The following is a 20,933-nucleotide window of genomic DNA, read 5'->3' as shown; positions in this document are numbered from 1 at the left end:
CCAAATTCCTCTGGATTCCTTCATCTCTTACCCTGTGATTTAGTACTGTAATAGTGAAGTATTATATAAAAGCATAGATCAAAATCCCAATACTAGTTCACAAAAAAACTAAGTGAGGCCAGATAGTTGAACAAAGCAGCTGCTTTTTATGTTGCATTGAGTCGGAGTCTAAAACAGTAAAGCAGCTGAATGTCGCTAGCTAGCAGGAGGACAATTTAAGCAGTGCTCAGCAGTGCTCAGAGCATATTAAAAAATTCCCCAATACTAGCAGTCATTTTTTTAAAAATCAATTCTATGCATTTCGAAGTTTTCTTCCAATCAGCCAATGGCTGCAAGATGTATTTGTCTTCATTTATCTATGCAACAGCAACATTATTGGTGTTTTAGTAATTAATGGTCACCCATCTGTGATACTTTTTCAATCGCCTCAGCAAAAGTACAAGCTTACTAGAGTAGAAAGGATAAATTACAAAAGCATAGTTTTGCCCAGCTAGGGGTAAAGTACACATTTCATAAACTGTATAATTTGGCTTTTGTGTGAACTTACTATAAATAAGCTACTAGGATGGAAAACAATCAGGGGCATGGTTGTAGCATAAAGAGAATGTGTGCGTGTGTGTAGTCATTTCTTTCCAAACTCAATACAATGGAGCTCTTCCCTCTACTTCATTTGATTAAAATGAAGTAACCAATCCTGCCTCCCACCTACTCCCCCACCCCTGCTGCAATTTGCAAACCAAAAATAGGAATATGCAGGAATAAAATGCATTTTAATATAGGGTGTCATTTGAGTCAAGGGGGAAGCTCAGCAACATTATGGTGGAAAGGGCAATATTATTTGAGTTTTTCACAGATATATTTCATTAGCTAGCAGTGAGATTACCAATTCCATGGTTTGGGTTTAAATTATTTCCATAGAGTTTGCCATTGGAACATCTTTTGGGGGGTTTCCCCAGAGACACACTGGCATTTTCTTTGTATCTGGGCCTGAGGCTGAATCCATCCTTGCTACAGGTTAGAAGCAAATTAAAAACTATAACCCTCTTGTACTCTGCTGTTTTTAAGCTGCTCAATTTTAATGGGTTTTAAAATGTTACTGATTGCTAAATGCAATAAATTGCCTACAGCTAGAATATAGGAGTAAATGGAATATAGATTTTAAAATATTGAAATTGGGAAATGTAAATTAGGTTTATTTAACCTTCACCCACTGATATTCTTGTTTTGCAATCTGTAAGAAATAGTTCAACATTATTTTAGGATGCATTGGAGAAATCTAAGCAGCCTACCAGCTGGCTGTTAAAATTCCCTCTCTGTCCCAGTTCATTTTCTTTCTGGTGTAAATAAGGCCATAGCTATTATTTTAATTTTGAAGACATGATCCTCTTGTGAGGGTTCATTGTTTTCCAAAGATTGGACACATCACATCATAGAAGATAATTGCACACAATACTTTGTTGTAGCAGCAACTTTCCTGTTGCCCTGGATTAAGTTCCCTCTCTTAGGCTTTTCAAGTTGATAAAGCCATGTAAATAAAATTTTGATGATTAATTCTTATAACAAGTAAAAGTTAATAAAGTTTGTAAAGTGATATTCAGCCTTTGTCTCCCTCCAAAGTTGTATTTATTCATCATATTTATATAGCCATTCATCTCACAATACATGACTGTGGGTAGGGTACAATAAAGAAAATCTACAATTAAAAACATTGATCAGTACCCATTACTAGATTAGGAGAGGGGATTTGAATTTATAGACAATGCAACCATTGCATTGCATTCACTATTTCATCCTTACTTTGAAATTCCCAAGCCTTTTGTCACAACCACGTTTTGAGGGACTTGTAGAAGGGTATCAAAGATGGAGTTGGTCAAATTTCAGGCAGGGTAGTGATATTCCAGTGAGGATGTTATTGCAAAAATGGCCCATCCCTGGATTCCCACCAGACGTAACTCTCCAACATACCTTTTCTGCTGCACATGATGGGAGAAGCAGATATAATCCCTCAGATAATCTAGCCCCATGACAATTAGGAATCCATATCAGCACCTTGAATTGGACCCAGAAGCAAATTAGCAACCAATGCAGCTAGCACAGCAGAGGTATAATGTGTGCCATTCTAGGGGCACACATAACTTCCCATGCCACCATATTTTGTACCACCTGAAGCTTCCAGATATGTTTCAAGGGCAGAGGCAAAGAAAATAGTTGTGGCGATTATTAAATGAAGCCATCTTCTTCAGTCTGGTACCCTTCACTAGTATTAAGACTGTTACCTCCTCCAGATTTCCAAGGACATAGCCAGAGCCTCCAAGGTATTAATCTGCAAGGCTTGTCCCATAATTCTTTATCTTGTCTCTCATGTATGTCCAGGTGTGAAGCAAATCTTGCATTTCCACACAACAAGCAGTGAAGAATCTTGAGAACGGTTACCAAATCTGGGTTGCCAAAATTGTGATGTTTGCTAGATGAAAATTGGAGGTATTTTTTTATTGTCATTTAGTGGTTGTCTAGATGTTTGCAGCCTTAATATTATCTATTTAAAAAATAGATGTACTATATCTGCTTGTGATAACAATTTCTCTGTAATAATTACTACCATATGAATAAAAAGGATAACAATAATGGAAATCAGTGCAATGGAAGATATGAAGCTAAGCTAATGATAATGATAATGAATACAAATTTAATACATGCCCAAAGTACCTCTTAATTTTTATGATTGCATATGAAAGTGCAGTTATTTGAAAAGAATAATATGTTCACCGTGGTTTGAATTCAGCCACTTTCCCGCTTGCTTCATTTCTACATTTTTTTTATCTACATAACTACACAGTCAGAAAAGATACAATCTAAAAGTTATAGAACACAGGACGAAATTGTCCTTTGTAATGATTTTTCTGTTCAAATTGTTTCAAATGTCATGGTACACACTAATACACACAGACAGTATTCCAATATTTTCACTGGTTTTTGTATTTGAAGATTAAAAGGTGTTCAAGCTGTGTGTTAAGTCATACCAAAGAGTTATTCCTGAAAACGAACTGAGCAATGAGATGGTGGAACAATTCACCCACCTTTCAACTGTATTGTGGTAGCACAAAGAGCACAGTAGGAAAAAAGCAAAGCAGCTCTGCAGCCACCTTTGCAAAATAGCTAATAAAGTTGCAAGTTAGAAGGAAGGCAAGAGCTATTTGAGGAAAATGAACTTTCAAAAACAAATAACCTTAGTTAAGTCTAACCTTAAACATAACATGGTCCATTGATGCTTGGCTTAGTAGGTTGGAAGTAGGTTGAAGTGACAGCTTTGAAGTAGGTTGGAATGACAGCTCTTGGAATTCTTAGCTACCAGCACCCAAAAACCATAGACAAACACATCTGGAGCCCATCATGTTGAAGAAAAATGTAGAAGAGACTCTTGTGGGCTGCTTTGGAGACGTTAGCAGCACTCAGCTGACCTGGAGCAATATCAGAAGCTGCATGGAGGTGTCCCTGGAGTTACCAAGAAATAAGCTGTAGTGAGATACACGAAGGTAGTCCTGGTTTCACAACCACTTGTTCGTCAGTGAAGGATCCTTGGTGCTCTCTGAGCTTGGCTGTTTTCTTATACCTGTTTTGTTAGCCAAATTAGGTAACGCCATCAGTGCTAGTAGGGAATGGAGTTTCCATTGGAAGGTAGGGACTGAGCTGAATGAGTGGTAGTTACAATTAGTCCTCAAAGTTCCAGTTGCCCCAGCACTCTTTGGTACCTGATCACAGCCTGAGCACTTGGCAACCAGCTGCCACTTAAAACAGTTGCAGTGTTCCATAAACACATGATCTCCATGTGCAATCTTCCCTGCTGACTTCCTAATATCAGTCAATTGGGAAACTGGCATAGGTCACAGATCACTCTGGTGTCTTCCACCAGCAGCAAGTACACCCACCCCACCATGCTTGTGCCAGAGCCACCCCAAGCCCTGCCATCTTTACGCTGTATCTTTTCTCTTGCATGCCCTCCTGCACCTTGAAGCAACCACTTACCCATCAACTTGTGAGCTGCTTAGGGCTTTGAATTTCCTGCTGTCTTCCCCACTGACTTGGTTATTGGAAGCTGGCAGAAGTTGCAAGGAGGTCAGTAACCTACAAACCTTGCTTAACAATGGCTATGGAGAATGCTGGGGTTGCCACTGCTAAGTGATGCTGTCATATGACATTGTGATTTATGACTGCATTGGTTAGTGATGGAAATTCTGGTCCCAGTTACCATTGTTAATCAAGGACTACTTGTAGGTTTACACACACACACACACAATTACTTCTTTATAAATTTCAACATCTATTGTGCTGCAAAATAACACAGGAAGTGAGGGGTAGGTTACATTTTATGTGCACATAATTCAGTGGAGGACAAAGAGGAAAACATCATTGGTGGAGTTTAAAACTGGCAAGAACTATTTTTTCACAGCACAAGATAGCTCTCTATTAACACTTGGCTGCCATCTAATGGCCAACAAAGTCCTATCATTCTGAGAAAGTTTGTGCTGAAATGAAATTGAAGGCAAGATGCAAAAGTCTTGTATTTACAGGTGAAAGTTGAAAAATTAGAATATCGTGCAAAAGTTCATTTATTTCAGTAATGAAACTTAAATGGTGAAACTAATATATGAGATAGATTAATTACATGCAAAGCAAGATAGTTCAAGCCATAATGTTTCATAATTGAGATGAGTATGGTTTACAGCTCATGAAAACCTCAAATCCACAATCTCAGAAAATTAGAATATTGTGAAAAGGTTTAATATTCTAGGCTCAAAGTGTCCCACTCTAATCACCTAATTAAGTCATAACACCTGCAAAGGGTTCCTGGGCCTTTAAATGGTCTCTCAGTCTGGTTCAGTAGGAATCACAATCATGGGAAAGACAGCTGACCTGACAGTTGTGCAGAAAACCTCATTGACACCCTCCATAAGGAGGGAAAGCCTCAAAAGGTAATTGCAAAAGAAGTTGGATGTTCCCAAAGTGCTGTACCACAGCATATTATTAGAAAGTTATGTGGAAGGGGAAACTGTGGAAGAGAAAGGTGCATAAGCAGCAGGGATGACCCCAGCCTGGAGAGGATTGTCAGGAAAAGGCCATTCAAAAGTGTTGGGGACTTTCACAAGGAGTGGACTGAGGCTGGAGTCAGTGCATCAAGAGCCACCACACACAGACAGATCCTGAACATGGGCTTCAAATGTCGTATTCCTCTTGTCAAGCTGCTCCTGAACAAACGTCAGAAGCATCTTACCTGGGCTAAAGAAAAACAGAACTAGTCTTTTGCTCAGTGGTCCAAAGACCTCTTTTCTGATGAGAGCAACTTTTGCATCTCATTTGGAAACCAAGGACCCAGAGTCTGGAGGAAGAATGGAGAGGCACACACTGCAAGATGCTTGACGTCCAGTGTGAAGTTTCCACAGTCTGTGTTGATTTGGGGAGCCATGTCATCTGCTGGTGTTGGTCCACTGTGCTTCATTAAGCACAGGGTCAACACAGCCATTCTACCAGAAGATTTTGGAGCACTTCATGCTTCCTTCCGCAGACGAGCTTTATGGGGATGCCGACTTCATTTTCCAGTAGGACTTGGCACCTGCCCACACTGCCAAAAGCACCAAAACCTGGTTCAATGACTGTGGGATTACTTTGCTTGATTGGCCAGCAAACCCGCCTGACCTGAACCCCATAGAGAATCTATGGGGCATTGCCAAGAGAAAGATGAGAGACATGAGACCGAACAATGCAGAAGAGCTGAAGGCCGCTAATGAAGCATCCTGGTCTTCCATAACACCTTAGCAGTGCCACAGGCTGACAGCTTCCATGCCAAGCCGCGCTGAGGCAGTAATTGCTGCAAAAGGGGCCCAAACCAAGTACTGTATATGTATGCATGCTTATACTTTTCAGAGGTCCGATATTGTTCTATGTACAATTCTTCTTTTATTGATTGCATGTAATATTCTAATTTTCTGAGATTGTGGATTTGGGGTTTTCATGAGCTGTAAACCATACTCATCTCAATTATGACACATCATGGCTTGAACTATCTTCCTTTGCATGTAATGAGTCTATCTCATATATCAGTTTCACCTTTTAAGTTGCATTACTGAAATAAATGAACTTTTGCATGATATTCTAATTTTTCGAGTTTCACCTATACAGCTGTAGTCAGAGGATAACTAGAATCTGAGGGACACTCCCAGCACCTCTGCCTTCCTACTAGGCCAGTGCAACAAACATGATCTTGTATCCTAAAAAGGTCTTAATTCTAAAAAATCTCTCCAAGGACACTATTTCTGCAATGAACTGTAATTTTATATATTAAAAATTATATATTGCTTTGCAGATACCACTCTTTTGCGTATATGAACTAATGCAGGATATCTGTAGTAAAACTTAAAAGGTATGTGTGGGGAAATACTAATACCATGCTCTTTTTAACAAAAAGATGTCTGTGATGATCATCTATGCTCCTGCTCACTGCAGGAAATACAGGTAGAATACAGCTAGTCCTTGGATTAGAATGGCAATTGGAATTTCCATTGCTAAGTGATGCAGTCATAATGCATGACATCATGAACCATATCACTTAGCGACAGAAATCTCAGTACTCCCAGATGACAATGTAACCCCAGGACCACACAGGTTAAGCAGGTAGAGGCAGGAATCCCAGATTTGAAGTAGTAGTTCAGCGGGTGTGTAAATGCTGCAGAAGGGTTGTTTGGATAGGCTCTGCAGAGCGCAGGTGGGCAAAAAAGCAGGTGTGACTTTTGACTTCCTGCCAGATTCCCCATTGACTTTGCTTGAGAGAAGCAAGCAGTGAACATTGGAAATCACAATTGTGGCTAGCTGAAACACTGTAATTACAAGCTGGGCACTATGTGCCTGTAATTCAGTCATGTGACTGCAGGGATAATAAAAACAGCCAGAAATCTAAGGACCAGACTTAAGTCCCCCTTGTTCAGCACTGTTGTAACTCTGAACAGTCACTAATAAAGAATGACAATAACAGAACAGTGCTTGTAACCCGAGGACTACCTGTGCATATCAGATCAAAAGACCACACTGGAAAAACTGTTCCTTTGTCAGTGGTTCTACCGGTCTCCCCCACTACTTTTTACCAAACCTTTTAGCTGGGGAGTTTAGGAACAGAACTTAGAAATGTATGTATGCAAAGTATACATTCTATCGCTAGGCTATGTTGTATCCAGAGATAAGACAATGCAATCCTCTGCTGAAATGGTTAGTCAAATTTATAAACTGCCAACTCTCCATAAATCCATCATAACTTTCATTTCTATGTCAGAGCCTTCATCCAAACTAACCCTTAATTCTGCAGAAGGTGCTTGGGAAACCACAATGATCAAGTGCAAGCTGTTATAGAAAAGAAACATGAGAATCCGCAATACAGAATTACTGAGTTTCTTTCTTTAATTTTTAATAATGAGTGAAGAATTTAAAACCCAGAATTATTACCAGAATCAATTGGTGTACGCTGTAATGCTTTAGAAAGCAAGATGCCTTCAGTTAATGTCATAGCCCACTCTATGGTTATCACCTTAACCAATATACATAACAGCTTTAAGTATCAATTAGGTCATATTGTACCAGAAAGAAAATGGAACACCCACTCCCTAGTATATGTGTCTATAGTAGACACAAGGAGGGCAAGTAATGGAACATGTTGTGGTATGAACCATGTGATTCATATATGTTCTTTGGTGGCCTGGTTTCCTTCTACCCCGAACTCTTCCAAACGTAATTGCTTTCTCCAGTGAATTCCCCCAAATTTTGAGAGAATGCTAACCAGTGTAATCAACCTACTTTTACTTCGATGTAAGAAATAGGGATAGAATGTAAACTAGTACTTAATCTTAACAATCAAACAAGGTTGGCTGGGGAAATTCTGGGAGTCCTCAGAATTTAGGTTGCTGAAACTGATAAACATTGATGTAGACGTAAGAGTGTTCATATTTACAAATAATTTTTGACCCACAGGTAACAGGGTAAACTTTATCAGAAGTAGAAAGTACTTGATCACATTAGTAGAAATGTTTGGAATTATATACACATTTTTTGATATTGCTTTGCTTTGTAGTATTATTGTAGCTTCCTGGCTACTTATCACTAGGTAAGGTTGGAATAGGGCAGAAAAGCAATTTAGTTTGTCTGGCTAAGTTGCTGCAATAAAACCCTGAAACTGAAAATTTCCTTTACTTTGCTGTGCTAATAAAAAAATAGAAGATTCCCAGAAGGTATCTTGAGTGCTGTGACTTGGATCAACCTCCCACATGCTCATAACAAAGTCATTTTATTAAAATTACATGTCAGTGTGTAACAATTTCTAGCCTGGCAAAGGAAATAGTGCAACTGAACAGAAATTTTATTTTACAGTACTTGTAATTATTTAATCTAATTCCATAACTAGTAAACTGATCAGTGACACACTATAACCATTCTTTAAACTGAAGAACATTAAACAGAATATTAATTTAAAACATATTTAATTTAAATTAAATATGATTTACAATAAACATTTTCTTTTACGAGTACTGCAATTTCCTTTTATTGTCCTCCCAACCTGATGTATCATGGAAAGCTCTACAGGCGACATGCCAGCATTATATGGATATCACTAAAAATATCTGTGACTATCATATCTTCCACAACAGTAGTCTGAGCAGAACATGTACCGCAAACAAACAGCTTTATGTTGACAGAGAATAGCATTTCATGGTCTTTTAAGTTCCAGCAATAAGTCTGAACCTAAAAGTTCCTGCATGTGAAGCTTTTACTCTTTTGGTGGCTCTGATTGTATTTCCCAGCAATATTTTATGTACAAAATATTTTACATATTTTATATACAAAGATCTGGCTATATCATATGCTTTTTCCAAATGCATTCCTCAAGGCATACATTACTGGGATATTCTGGAAAACAGCTGACCCACCAACTAGGAACATACAACAGGGTGTCTGCCATGCTGTATTTCAGAAGAACAAAAAACTCTTTCAGCAGGATTCATACAATAGGGCTGAACACATGAATGCACAGGCTACAAACTTGCAGATCAAAGAGAATGGAAAGGAGAGAACTATTCCACAAGTATAGTATCAATGCTCTCTTGAGAGAGGTCAGGATCCAATGCGTTTTGTGACTCCACCTGAGCTTGTGAGAGAGTGCCACTTTTCACCACACTTGGGATCCAATTGTCACCATATGGCTGAAACTTGACAGCTGCCGTGTTGCCAACCCGCTGGTATCGGGCAAATTTGAAGTGTTTACCTTTGTGCGTATACATGTGTTCAAGAAGCTGGTTTTTTCGGAGAAATTTGTGACCACAAATAGTGCAGCTGATCTTTCTTTTCCGTGAAAAGGAAAAATTACAGTTTAATTCCACAGGTTCTGTATCCTTGGACACCAGTGACAGCTGGCCAATTGGCAGCGCTTCTAGGTTGGGGTGGCTGGGATATTCTGAGTAGTGCTCATTTTCTTTCTGAAGGAAGGAACTGAGTCGGTGGCTTTCAGTAGCTTCACAGTTTTCACTGAGTGGCTGCAGTTGGCTAAGGTTATTGCTTTCCAGGATGGAGGTGGGAACCCTGAAGGGCAATGATCCTGACACATGAGTAAACAGGTGTTCACATAAATTGTTCCTGGATTCAAAATGTTCCCCACAGTACTGGCATAAATGAACTTTGACGTTTTCTTTGGAAAAGGCTGGACTCCTGAGATTTGGGGAGGATGATGTGTGACTCTGAGACACAACTGGCTCTGCGTCAGTCTTCTCTTGTTTTATAGTCACAGGTGGATTTGTAGCCTCCTCTGGTGGTTTTCCAGCTGTCTTGGTAGAAGGATGGGAAACCTGCTGATCCAAAGACCCATCATCCAACCCAATTGCCAGAGATAGCTGGAGCTGAGGATGATCTCCCTGATTAGTGGGTCTACTACCAATATTGGTTAAATTTTCCTTTGCTTGGAGATTCTCCTTCATAGCCTTATGTGTGGTTGAGATCTGAATCCCATAAAGGTTTGAAGACTGCACAACCTCTGGAGAAAGCATCTGGTTCATTTCAATTGCCATGCGAGAAAGATAGTCAGCATGCAGGAAACGGATGCCTTCTTCTAGTCGTGTATGACTGACCATCTGTTTAGGTCCTTTGCCGGTGTACATTATATGAAGCAAGTAGCTGAATATGTCAGGTTGGATATCAGTGGGCTGAATCTTTATGCATTCACTGCTTGAAACAAAAGTGAGAGTTAAGTAAGAACATCATGGTTAAATCTCTGTTCGTTGAAGGATGAAGACAAGCATATTCAGTATGTCTCAAAGGAGCTTTAAGAATGAATATGTTAATTAAGATATATAATTTAAAGGATTCGGAGGCCCTTCTATAAATGCATAAAATGGAATTCCAAAGTCATATATAGATGCATGAAATGTAAAAGATATTAGGAAAAGTTTCGGTTGTGAAAATATGTTAAAACATCACTGCATATCTAAGAACAAAAGCTGGCAGATACTCTAGGCCAGGGATCGGCAATCCATGGCTCTGGAGCCACATGTGGCTCTTTCATCCCTCTGCTGCAGCTCCCTGTCGCCAGTTGGTAAAAGGAAAAAGGATGCTGTGCTAGGAGGACTATATGGTGGGGAAACCAGACTTCCGGTCGACTCCAGAATTAAACAGGGCTTCTGGTTAGGACCTTTGGGGCTCTTTTGAGTGTTTAAGGTTGCCAACCCCTGCTCTAGCCTAACTTACATACAAATGGTTGTTATGCATTCTTCCTGGCTTGAGACTGCAAGAACAGTGTTATCTGGAAACTGCGGCCACCATCCTGACTTCTCCTTAGTGACACCCATGAGGGAAGTATGTTGTTTTGAAAACTACTCCCCATTCCTGCATTGCTCTTAACAGCTCTCAGGAATGAAGCTACTAGAAGTGTTTCCCTCACTCAAGAGTGGTGACGTGCTGCTGCTAGGAGTAACAGCAGTGCTGTCCTCTGAATATAACAGATGAGAAAGGAAAGCTCGGTTACTTCTTCTTGTTGTCTCAAAAGCCAGATAACCCAACTCATAAAATTTAGCACCCACAAAGGATTATTTGTAATTGTGAAGAGGGAGGGAGATTCACACCTAGTACACTGATGGACAGAAGAAAGCTTACATTTCTTAAAAGTTACAACTCCCTGCCCAACTTCTCTCACCACCTCCTTGCTCCCTTTGCTGAGTTTCCTCCCAGACTAAATCAAAGATAACATCCCTGTTTTCAGTTAAAGGAAGAGAGGAAAGTTGACAAGTCTCTCCAATAGGAACACTGAGCTTGTGGAAGATTTTCTATGAAGTTGACATTTTCCAAGCAATAAACAAACACCAAATATGCTTGTCCTCATTGCAACCAAAACATAAGTGATTACAGAATTGCACAGTCCTATGACTGGATGGGAGAAGACACATCCAGCAGTGGGACCCTCCAATAACTCTTCTGCTATGAAACAGAACCTTCTCATATTTTCTGTTATATAAATGTATCCTTTAAATTAATATTTTCAAAACTTGGCAATTTTAAGATGTGTGGACTTTATTTCCCAGAATTTTCCCATTCACACATTCTAAAGTTGCCAAGTTTAAGAAATGCTCCTTTAAACCAATATAATAATTAAAATGAAAATCATCTTGTCCATCACTAAAATGATCCCTTTTATCTGAGCTCTTGATTATTTTGCAAGTCATTTGGAGGATAAAGAGATACATTATTTGAAGTCATGCCCACTAGGAATTTCCATGATATATGTAGAAGCCAGCAAATAAAATGCTAAAAATCACATGAGAACAATTATTTCTGAAGCTCCCATCAAAATGTCAACATGAGTCTTAAATGTTCTTCAAAAAAGGACACTGACTTACCTTGTCTGATGAATGAATATCATCTTAAAATAGTTGGAAAAAGCAGCCAGGACAGCTCGATGAGCTTTGAAGTAAACATCTCCAATTGCAACTGTGCAGTCACAAAGAAAGCCGAATTCTCGCTGCATGTTGAGTTGTTGCAGGAGGATCAGGCTGTGGCTTGCTGTATCCATTGTGTTTCTAGGAGACAAAAGAAATTCTCTCAAGGAACATGCTAACTTCAGGGCAGGCAACTGCAGGAAGGCCTGCAGTCTACTGCAAAACACATTACATCAGGTATCCATCTTGGCCCAGACAATCTTTCAGAGGCCAAAGAAGAGTTAGGGTTATATTCACTGAAGCAATGAAGTAAACTGGGTGATATGGGTTTTGTACTTCCTTTTGAATGGGGAAATGTCTATGAAGAGTCTCAATCATCCAGGTCATAGTTGTCTCAAATATTTTTTTTTAAGCTTCATCAGTTGTACTGGATGGTGGGGAAGTCACCAGTACAATAGGTATCCTTCCATCTCCTCTACCATCCAATGCAACTGATGAAGCTTCCTGGATGAGAAGCAAGGTGTCTTTTTCTTCTTCCTCAATAAAATAAAATAAAATCAGTCCAGTTGCTTTTTCAAAACCACCTTTGAGACAACTATGACCTGGATGACTGAGAGTCTAAATAGATGTTTAGCCATACATTTTGGGATGAGCATTCTTTTGAATGGGGACACTTTTACAAATTTAAATATTGGTGAAATATTGCAGTGCTTAGTTTTCTTATTTCCTATCTACCAACATTAAGGCAGGAGGAGGTTTTTAATTTTTTGTAAATTTTATTAGTTTTTAAAGACAAACATAAACAAACAAAACATAAAAACATCACTTTCTTCCATAAGTGTACAAGCAGTGTGCCAGTTGGTTTACAAATTTTTTGTGTGCATCCATTTCATAGTCTTCAGTTAGTTACATTGCATAATAGCTCATATTATCTATCAAAAATTGAATACTGTAGTATCACTATTAATCAATCATTTGACAGTAATTTTATTCCTTCATATTTTGCGAGATAACCATAGTTTACTTAATTTATTTTATAACAATTCATATAATCCTTTCAAATCTATCCTAAAAACCTTTTGTAGGTATAATAAAAAAAAGAAAAAATACATCTTTATATATTTATTATTTTCTAAAGTTCTAAATATTTCATTATTGTATTTTATTATCTAACCACTGATAGAAAAGGTCCCAAATTTTATAAAATGGTTTATCCTCTTGTTCTCTAATTTCAAATGTCAATCTACTCATTTCAGCACATTCCAATATTTTCTTAACGATTTCCAAGGCAGGAGGAGGTTTTGAGGACCACAGTGAAGGACATTAAGAGATCAGAGGAAGCCCCAGGGCCACAAATTGTCCACTTCTGCCCTAACTGGTGATGGTAGGATTTTAAGGGAGAAGATGGTCTGGGTGACATCTTTTTTCATATAATGGTGGCCATTATATATATTATATATTATTATATAATGGTGGCCATTATAGGAAGACTTAACCTGGATAACTGGGCAACAGATTTGGGTGTAACATACCATTCAAGCTAATGTTGGCTGAGCTGTCCAACAGAGGACAAAAACAAGGATGTGGGCATTCCCTTCTGGCTGAGTACATTTTTACATTTCTTTCCTTCTGTTAAGTCAGGATCTGGGAAAGAATAGGAGCCTTGTAATTTATAGCTTTTTCTGGAACTCTCCCTGCCACCATTCCTTTATTTCCTTTCCCCCATTAGGAAAACTTATATTGGAGACTGGAAAAGTTTTCCACTACTACATTTCCTACTCTGACAGTGAGAGATCTTGAAAGAGGAAATGTTATTTATTACTTTGCTGGATTTCTGTGCTACTTCATTCCTGTACCTCTAACTGATATAAAGTCATAAAAAATTAAAACAGTGTATAATTCAATGTGTAATTTCAAAACAGAAACAGCACCATTCACCAGGAGAGTCAGACCTTAATACCTGCCACATGCTCTCTCAAGGGGCCATGTTTTCATGGACCAGCAATAGCTCAACTGCAAGAGGATGTTTGGATGTGAAAAGGCTAAAATCAAAAATTCAGGGTCTCTGAAGATGGACTCCCCTTGGGAGCAGGATCTCCACAAGCCCTCTCTTATCTCACTGGATGGGCTGATTCACTTTGGAGTAGATGCTCTTGAAGATATCCAGGTCAAATCATGTAGGTGACAACCAGAACCTTGAATTGTACCTCAGAAGTTAACCAGCAGCCAATGCTTCTCCGTGAATAGAACTGTTCCGTGGATAAATTTAGATATGTCAATAACTATTCAGGCAGCCACATGATCTAAGCTTCTGAGTGTAAACAGCCCAATGTACACTGAGTTGTTTAAGATTAGGCTGAAGCTTCCATACCTAAAAATGATGCAGGCAGGTAAGCAACCAGGACCAGGCTCTTATCTGAAAGATCCCTTCAGGAAATAAATAAGAAGGAACTAAGTCATTAAGGAAACAAAGGAAAATTTCACCTAAACCAGACAAAAGAAATTGGGTTTGAGCACTTGGGAAACCCCTCTCCAAATTCCATCAGAGCTACCACACTTGTAAATCAACAAGGTAAGAGTAGCAGCCAGTCTTGTGACTCAACAAAGCAAGGACTTTGGGAGATAAAAGACCACCCATTCTTGGAGTGATTTTGGATCCAGATGTAGCACCTTTCGTTCCTCTAGTTAGTGCCTACCAGCAGAGTTGAGGCTAACTGTGGCGCTGTGTGTGTGTGTGTGTGTGTGTGTGTGTGTGATACATACACAACACACGTGTGAAAGGCATGTGATACACACACACGAGATGGTGTGGCTCAGTGGCTAAGATGCTGAGCTTGTCAGTCAGAAGGTTGGACAGAGTGAGCTCCCATTACTTGTCCCAACTTCTGCCAACCTAGCAGTTCGAAAGGATGTACAGAAATGCAAGTAGAAAAATAGGGACCACTTTGGTGGGAAGGTAACAGTGCTCCATGCGCCTTCAGCGTTTAGTCATGCTGGCCACATGACAGAGAGAGAGCTTTGTTCAGGTATTTTCCCACGTCATTGTAGTTGTGCTTTTAAAGTTGTAGCAACGTTTCGGCAGAATCTCATCTGCTATCATCAGGCTTCTGTGTTGTGTTCGGCTGTGAGTCAGACTTTTACAGTGGTTTCAGTTTTAAATTTGGGGCTAGCCTACTGTTGTGCCAGAATGGTTTTTTCTTCATCCTGATTGGTGGGAGTCTTGGTCTGTGTTTATTGGTCTTGGAGTTTATTGTCTTCTGCTTGATTGGTGTTTCTAATATCTTCTGTCTGTTTTGTGGCTTTTTTGTGTCTTGATTGGCTGGCAACATTGTATTCCTGAATTGGAGGCTTTTAGCGCAGCTTGGCTCCGAGTAAATGGACGGCTATCATTTGTTAGGAAGCTAGGTTTCATCTGGGTGCCTGGTTGGGGTGTGTTTGAGCTGGAGGTATCAGAGGGGATCTATTTGTGCCCAGGTGTTTGCCTGGCTAGTGGTGTGGAGATTTTTTTGTTTGTGAGTGCAGGCTTCCAAATGATTGACTGTCTGGTGGAATCTTCTATTCATGCTTTCAGGTCTTTTTTCAATCTCTATGGCTTCTCTGATAATTCTGTGGCTGGGGTTTTCTATAGTGGCTAGGGTTTTGGTGCCATTGAAGTTGATGCTATGACCTGTGGCTTTCATGTGTTGGGCTAGTGAAGAAGTGTGTTCCAGCTTTTTTACTGCATTTTTTTGTTCATCCAGGCGGGTACTTATTCTTCTATTGGTCTGTCCAATGTATGTGGCCGGGCATGATGCACAGGGGACTTCGTATATGCCTTGGTTTTCCAGGTCAATTTTATCTTTGGGGTTTCTAAGGATGGCTGCTATTTTCTGTCTGTTTTGAAGGCAGTCTTGATGTGATGCCTGTGTAGTATCTTACTGATTTTGTCTGTAGTACCTTTTATGTAGGGCAGGACAGCTGTTCCATAGGACTGTTCATCTTCTAGGTCTCCATTATGTCTCAGTGTTTTTGTGGATCAAGCCAGTGATTTTGCTTTTGTGGAAGCCGTTGGCTGTCAGTACTTTAGTCAGGGTGCATAGTTCAGTCTTTATGTGTGTCTTGTCTGCCAGGCGTTTGGTTCTAGTGATTAGTGTTTTGGCCACGGAGTTTATCTGTGCTGGGTGGTAGTGGGATTGGGCGTTGAGGTAGCGGTTGGTGTGTGTTTTCTTCTGGTATATGGTGTGTCCTAGTGTGCTATCTGTTTTTTTGTAGATTAGTACATCTAGGAATGGTAGTTGTTTGTTTCCGTTTCCATGGTGAACTTGACTTTGGGGTGTGTGCTGTTTAGGTGTGTTAGGAAATTGTTTAGGTTTTCTTTTCCATGGGGCCAAATCACGAATGTGTCATCGATGTATCTTAACCATAGTTTGGGTTTGTGGGTGGCATTAGCCAGGGCTCTGGATTCGAATTCTTCCATGAACAGGTTTGCAATGACGGGTGACAGTGGTGATCCCATAGGGGCTCCTTCAATTTGCTTGTATCAGGGTCTTTAGCCTAATTGTGTGTGTGTTTGCACGCTCACGCTCGGGTGTCAGCACCCAGAAGCAATGCTCGCCCCCCCATGCCCCCTATGCATGCACACACAATCCCCACCCCTACCCCTTTACCTGCACTGAGCCTCACAGCTGATTTTTGGGCGGTTTGAGGCCTTTTACGGCCTCCCAGAGGCTTGAGGAAGACTTCTGTAAGCTTTGCAGGCCAAAAACTAGGCCCGTTTTGTCAGTTCCGGTATTTCTGGAAAAACAGGAAGTGATGAAACGGGCCTAGTTTTCACCCTGTACAGCCTGTAGAAGCCAGCAGAAGCCTTCCTCAAGCCTCTGGAAGGCCAAAAAAGGCCTCAAACCTGCTGAAATCAGCTGTGAGACGCGCTCATGCGCAGTGAGGTAAGTTTGCCTGCAGCTCACATGCCGGCACAAATGGCTCTGTGTGCCACCTGTGGCATGCATGCCATAGGTTCGCCATCATGGGTATATACATTATAACCAGTATAGTTTGCTGTTATTTTAAATTCACCAAGTCTCCATGTATTCTAAAGAACCGTTTGTGGATCAGCATTCAATTGAAGATGATTTGAGTGTAGCTATTTTCTAGGGCTGCATGTGAGTAAATGACCATAAACCGAACCCAGGAGGTCTCATGCAACAGTAACATACAATACATGAAATGACAAAAATATGAGAGTAACCACATGTAATGACTATTGATCTATGGAAGGTAACTATGCAGTAACTGTGAGAGGGATCTTGGAGTCTTAGTGGACAATCAGCTAAATATGAGCCAGCAGTGTGCAGCAGCAGCCAAAAAGGCTAATGCAATCCTAAGTTGCATTAACAGAGGGATACAATCGAGATCAAAGTGAGGTACTAATACCACTCTATATAGCCTTAATAAGACCACACCTAGAGTACTGCATCCAGTTTTGTTCACCACATTATAAAAAAGATGTTGAGACTCTAGAAAAAGTGCAGAGAAGAGCAACCAGGATGATTAGGGGACTGGAGACTAAAACATATGAAGAATGGTTACAGGAACTGGTCATGGCTAGTCTAGTGAAGAGAAGGACCAGGGGAGACATGATAGCGGTCTTCCAATATTTGAGCGGCTGCCACAGAGAGGAATGGGTCAAGCTATTTTCTAAAGCGCCTGTAGACCAGACAAGGAATAATGGATAAAAACTGAATAAGGAGAGATTTAACCTGGAAATAAGGAAAAACTTTCTAACAGTGAGCACAACCAATGCCCTCGGAAGTTGTGGGAGCACCATCACTTGACACTTTCAAGAAGAGATTGGACTGCCGTTTGTCAGAAATGGTGTAGGGTCTCCCACTTGGACAGGGAGTTGGACTAGATGACCAATAAGGTCCTTTCCAACTCTGATTATCTGAAGGAACAATTCGCACAATGGCTGCACTTGTGCAAATGCTCTAATTATTATGGCCTTTTGATACTATTCAAGCTAGAGTGACTGCAAATTATCTTCAGAGCTATAGATGGAACATCTTTATATTTGGAAGACCCGCAGATTCATAGTCACTATTGAGATTTAGCCTGTCCTTCTAATTGTCTAGGGAACCAGATCAAGACTTCCACCATATCACTAGTCTTGTTTAACATATTGAAAGATCTATAGCATAATAGTTATCTATAGCATAGATCCACATCCAAGCTATGGAAATTCATGGGTGACTCTGAGCCATACACTTTCTTACAGTCCACCCTACCTTACAGGAAAAAAAGATGGATGACTTGATAAACACAAATCTATCAAATAAATAAATAGGCAGCAACCTTAAAACCAGAGCCCAGAATTATAATGATTACGAATGTCTACAAACTCAGTGCTATTGCAGGGCATTGTTTTAAATATATAGTTGTGTTGGTTGTTTTGATGTTAATATTTGTTTCCTGGGTTTAATTTAGTTAGATTATACCTTGTACCGGTAATTATTGATTTTTTTTTTGTTTGTACTGCATCTTGGTAAAGGCATGTATTAAATATATTAAATTCCTAGTACATTTCATGGAGTAAATGCCAACAAATACAATGATACTTTTGCATAGGAATAAACAGGATGGCACTTTTAAATGATTCAGCCTGGAGTGTAATAAACATCCTGGAGGGCACTGAGGCAAATGAAATCTACTCCCCTTGTTAACCCTTAACATTTGGGAGATTGAAACCTGAAAAATGAGGTCAGCATTTAAATGTCACCTTTCATTAACTATATTGGCATGATACATTTACTTATGAGCAGCCAAACCATGCTTAAGTCACGAAATTGAAGTTGTGAAGTTGGGCAAATTAGTTTACACAATATTTTTGCATCCTCTGAATCTAGTCAGCATCTTCGGCAACATAAATGTAACTTGGTTCTGAGTTACAGTAAAAAGAAAGAAAGAAAACTATAAAGAAAAAAAAATCCCTTTTTTCTTTTATTTTTTTCCTTCCACTTTTCCCTCTACTTTTTGTATTTTTTAGCTTGTATTAGGTTTTTAGTCTTTGCATTTTTAAACTGTAACACAGTTTATTTACAAAAATAAAAGTAAATTAGTGACAAAACTAAATATGAATTATGAACTAAAAGGAACCAAAGTACAGGACAGCAATAAAGCAATTATTTATCCAATTCTGGGAGACAGATTCTTAAAAGATAAAAAATATCTGTCCCATGTATAGTACTTAAAAGAAAACAAAAATCTACAAAAAAGTACCCTCATTATTGCATAATAAGCAGGATAAAACCACTAGATTCCTACTGAAAGAATCTTTACAGGTTTTTCCAAATTAAGTTCATTTCTCTCTCCCCAATACAATTATCTGGAGTCTACAGTTTCAATACAGAAAGGGTTGTTTTTTTAAATACAACGCACAAATATTAACGTAAACTTAAAAGTCAGAATCGAAGCGCAATTTTCCAATTAATGTCATAAACCTGCGGGGCTAGAGAGCAGCTTCCCCTTTCCCAGAGTCCTGGTGTTTTATCCTCTCCAGTTCTAAGGGAACATGGCGCCCTCCACCTTCCCTGGCAAGGAATGATGGGAGTCGCAGACCCCTTCATCTGGAGGGCGCCAAGTTGGAGAAGCCTCAGTCGATAAAAATCAAACAAGCTTCCGGGTGAGAGAACTGTACTACTCGTGACCAGCAGGTTCGCAACCTAAACTGGCTCGACTCGACTTGGCTGACTCCAAGGAACCGCCGCCGCCGCCTCTTAAACAGCCGCCACGGCAGGAGCAGGGTTGAAACTCCCTCCCTCCCTCGCTCGCTCGGGGAAAGCCCCGAAGGTGGGAGTCGGAGAAAGCGACGCCCTCCTCCAGCAAGACGCCGCTCGGTTTTCCAGGCCGCCTTGCCGCCGCCCACAAGGTCTGCAAACGCCACAACGCCGCCAACGCCAAATGCACGAACGTGTCTGCGTAAACGGAGACGAGCCGGCGGCCAAGCTTGCAGCCTCTCGTGAGGGTCCGGTTCCCTCTTTCTGCGCTCCGTTAGCCCAGGGGGTCAACGGCCGCAAGTGGCTCTCGGCTCCGAAAAGCCCCTCTCCGGCCTCCCTGGTGAAAGCTAAGGCGGGGGGAGGGTGCGGAGTGTTTACACAAAGAGACGGCGCATCCGCCTCTCTTTAGGGACCCCCAAACGCACCCGGGGAAATCCGGCGCCAGCAATGCAACCAGCCGGTACCTCGCCCGCTTGATTCCTTACCCCGATCCGCCCTTGACACAGGAAAGCGCTAAGCGACGGCGGTACACTGGGGGGTGGCGCGCACACGCGAGGCGCGTTCTCGCTGCCGCGCGTGCCCGCAACCATCGCCTTCCGCTCCCACCGCCGTCACACTTTCCTAGGCAGAAGGAAAAGACGAACCTCGCTTCCAAAATAGAAGGTGGAAGTCGTGTCCGCTGGCTGAAAAAAAACAAGAGCTGAATTACATCGTTCTAGGCTGATTAGGGTCCTTCTCCTGGGTAGTAGCTCTTTTTTATGTCTTTGAAAGGGAGCAAGAAGGGTATGTCTAGTTTAATGAAAAGAAGGACTGTGGGCAGGGGTGTTGCATGATAGCAGCACTGTTCCAATATCAATGGTCAAACAAATGGCAACTTCAAATCTCAACAAATAAATCCTCTGTCCTACATATTGGCAAAGAAAATCAGAAAATAAAATACGGGCTGAATCGTCAAGATCTTGTTGATGATCCAAGCTCTGTAAAGGACCTTGGAATACTCATCTCTAATGACCTAAGTGCTAGAGCCCACTGTAACTACATAGCCAAAAAGGCATTAAGAGTTGTTAACCTAATCTTAGGCAGCTTTTTCTCTGGTAATATCACACTACTAATGAGAGCATACAAAACATTTGCTAGACCAATACCCGACTACAGCTCATCAGTCTGGAAACCACATTACGTATCTGATATTAACACAGTTGAGAAAGTCCAGAAATATTTCACAGGAGGA

General features: G+C 40.5%; 1 protein-coding gene across 4 annotated transcripts; it reads right to left on the bottom strand.

The window, feature by feature from the left end:
- Positions 1–7,432: 7,432 nt before the first annotated feature.
- Positions 7,433–20,298, bottom strand: ZBTB25 (zinc finger and BTB domain containing 25). Of its 4 annotated transcripts, none has more exons than XM_026698618.2 (3): positions 20,188–20,298; positions 11,916–12,095; positions 7,433–10,251 (listed from the first exon to the last, which is right to left on the bottom strand). In XM_026698618.2, exons 2-3 carry the CDS (start codon positions 12,086–12,088, stop codon positions 9,108–9,110), a joined length of 1,317 nt encoding a protein of 438 aa, XP_026554403.1. In that variant the 5' UTR covers positions 12,089–12,095; positions 20,188–20,298; the 3' UTR covers positions 7,433–9,107. The 4 variants fall into 4 exon arrangements, with proteins under 4 accessions (XP_026554403.1, XP_026554407.1, XP_026554406.1 ...); XM_026698622.2 differs by having other exon boundaries at positions 7,433–10,248; XM_026698621.2 differs by having other exon boundaries at positions 20,128–20,215.
- Positions 20,299–20,933: the final 635 nt, after the last annotated feature.

Source organism: Pseudonaja textilis, chromosome 1, assembly GCF_049901715.1.
Source record: "Pseudonaja textilis isolate UNSWEBS1 chromosome 1, rPseTex1.2, whole genome shotgun sequence".
Classification (NCBI taxonomy): domain Eukaryota; kingdom Metazoa; phylum Chordata; class Lepidosauria; order Squamata; family Elapidae; genus Pseudonaja; species Pseudonaja textilis.
Note: the sequence above shows the minus strand (reverse complement) of the source record. Positions and strands in the feature narration are given on the sequence as shown.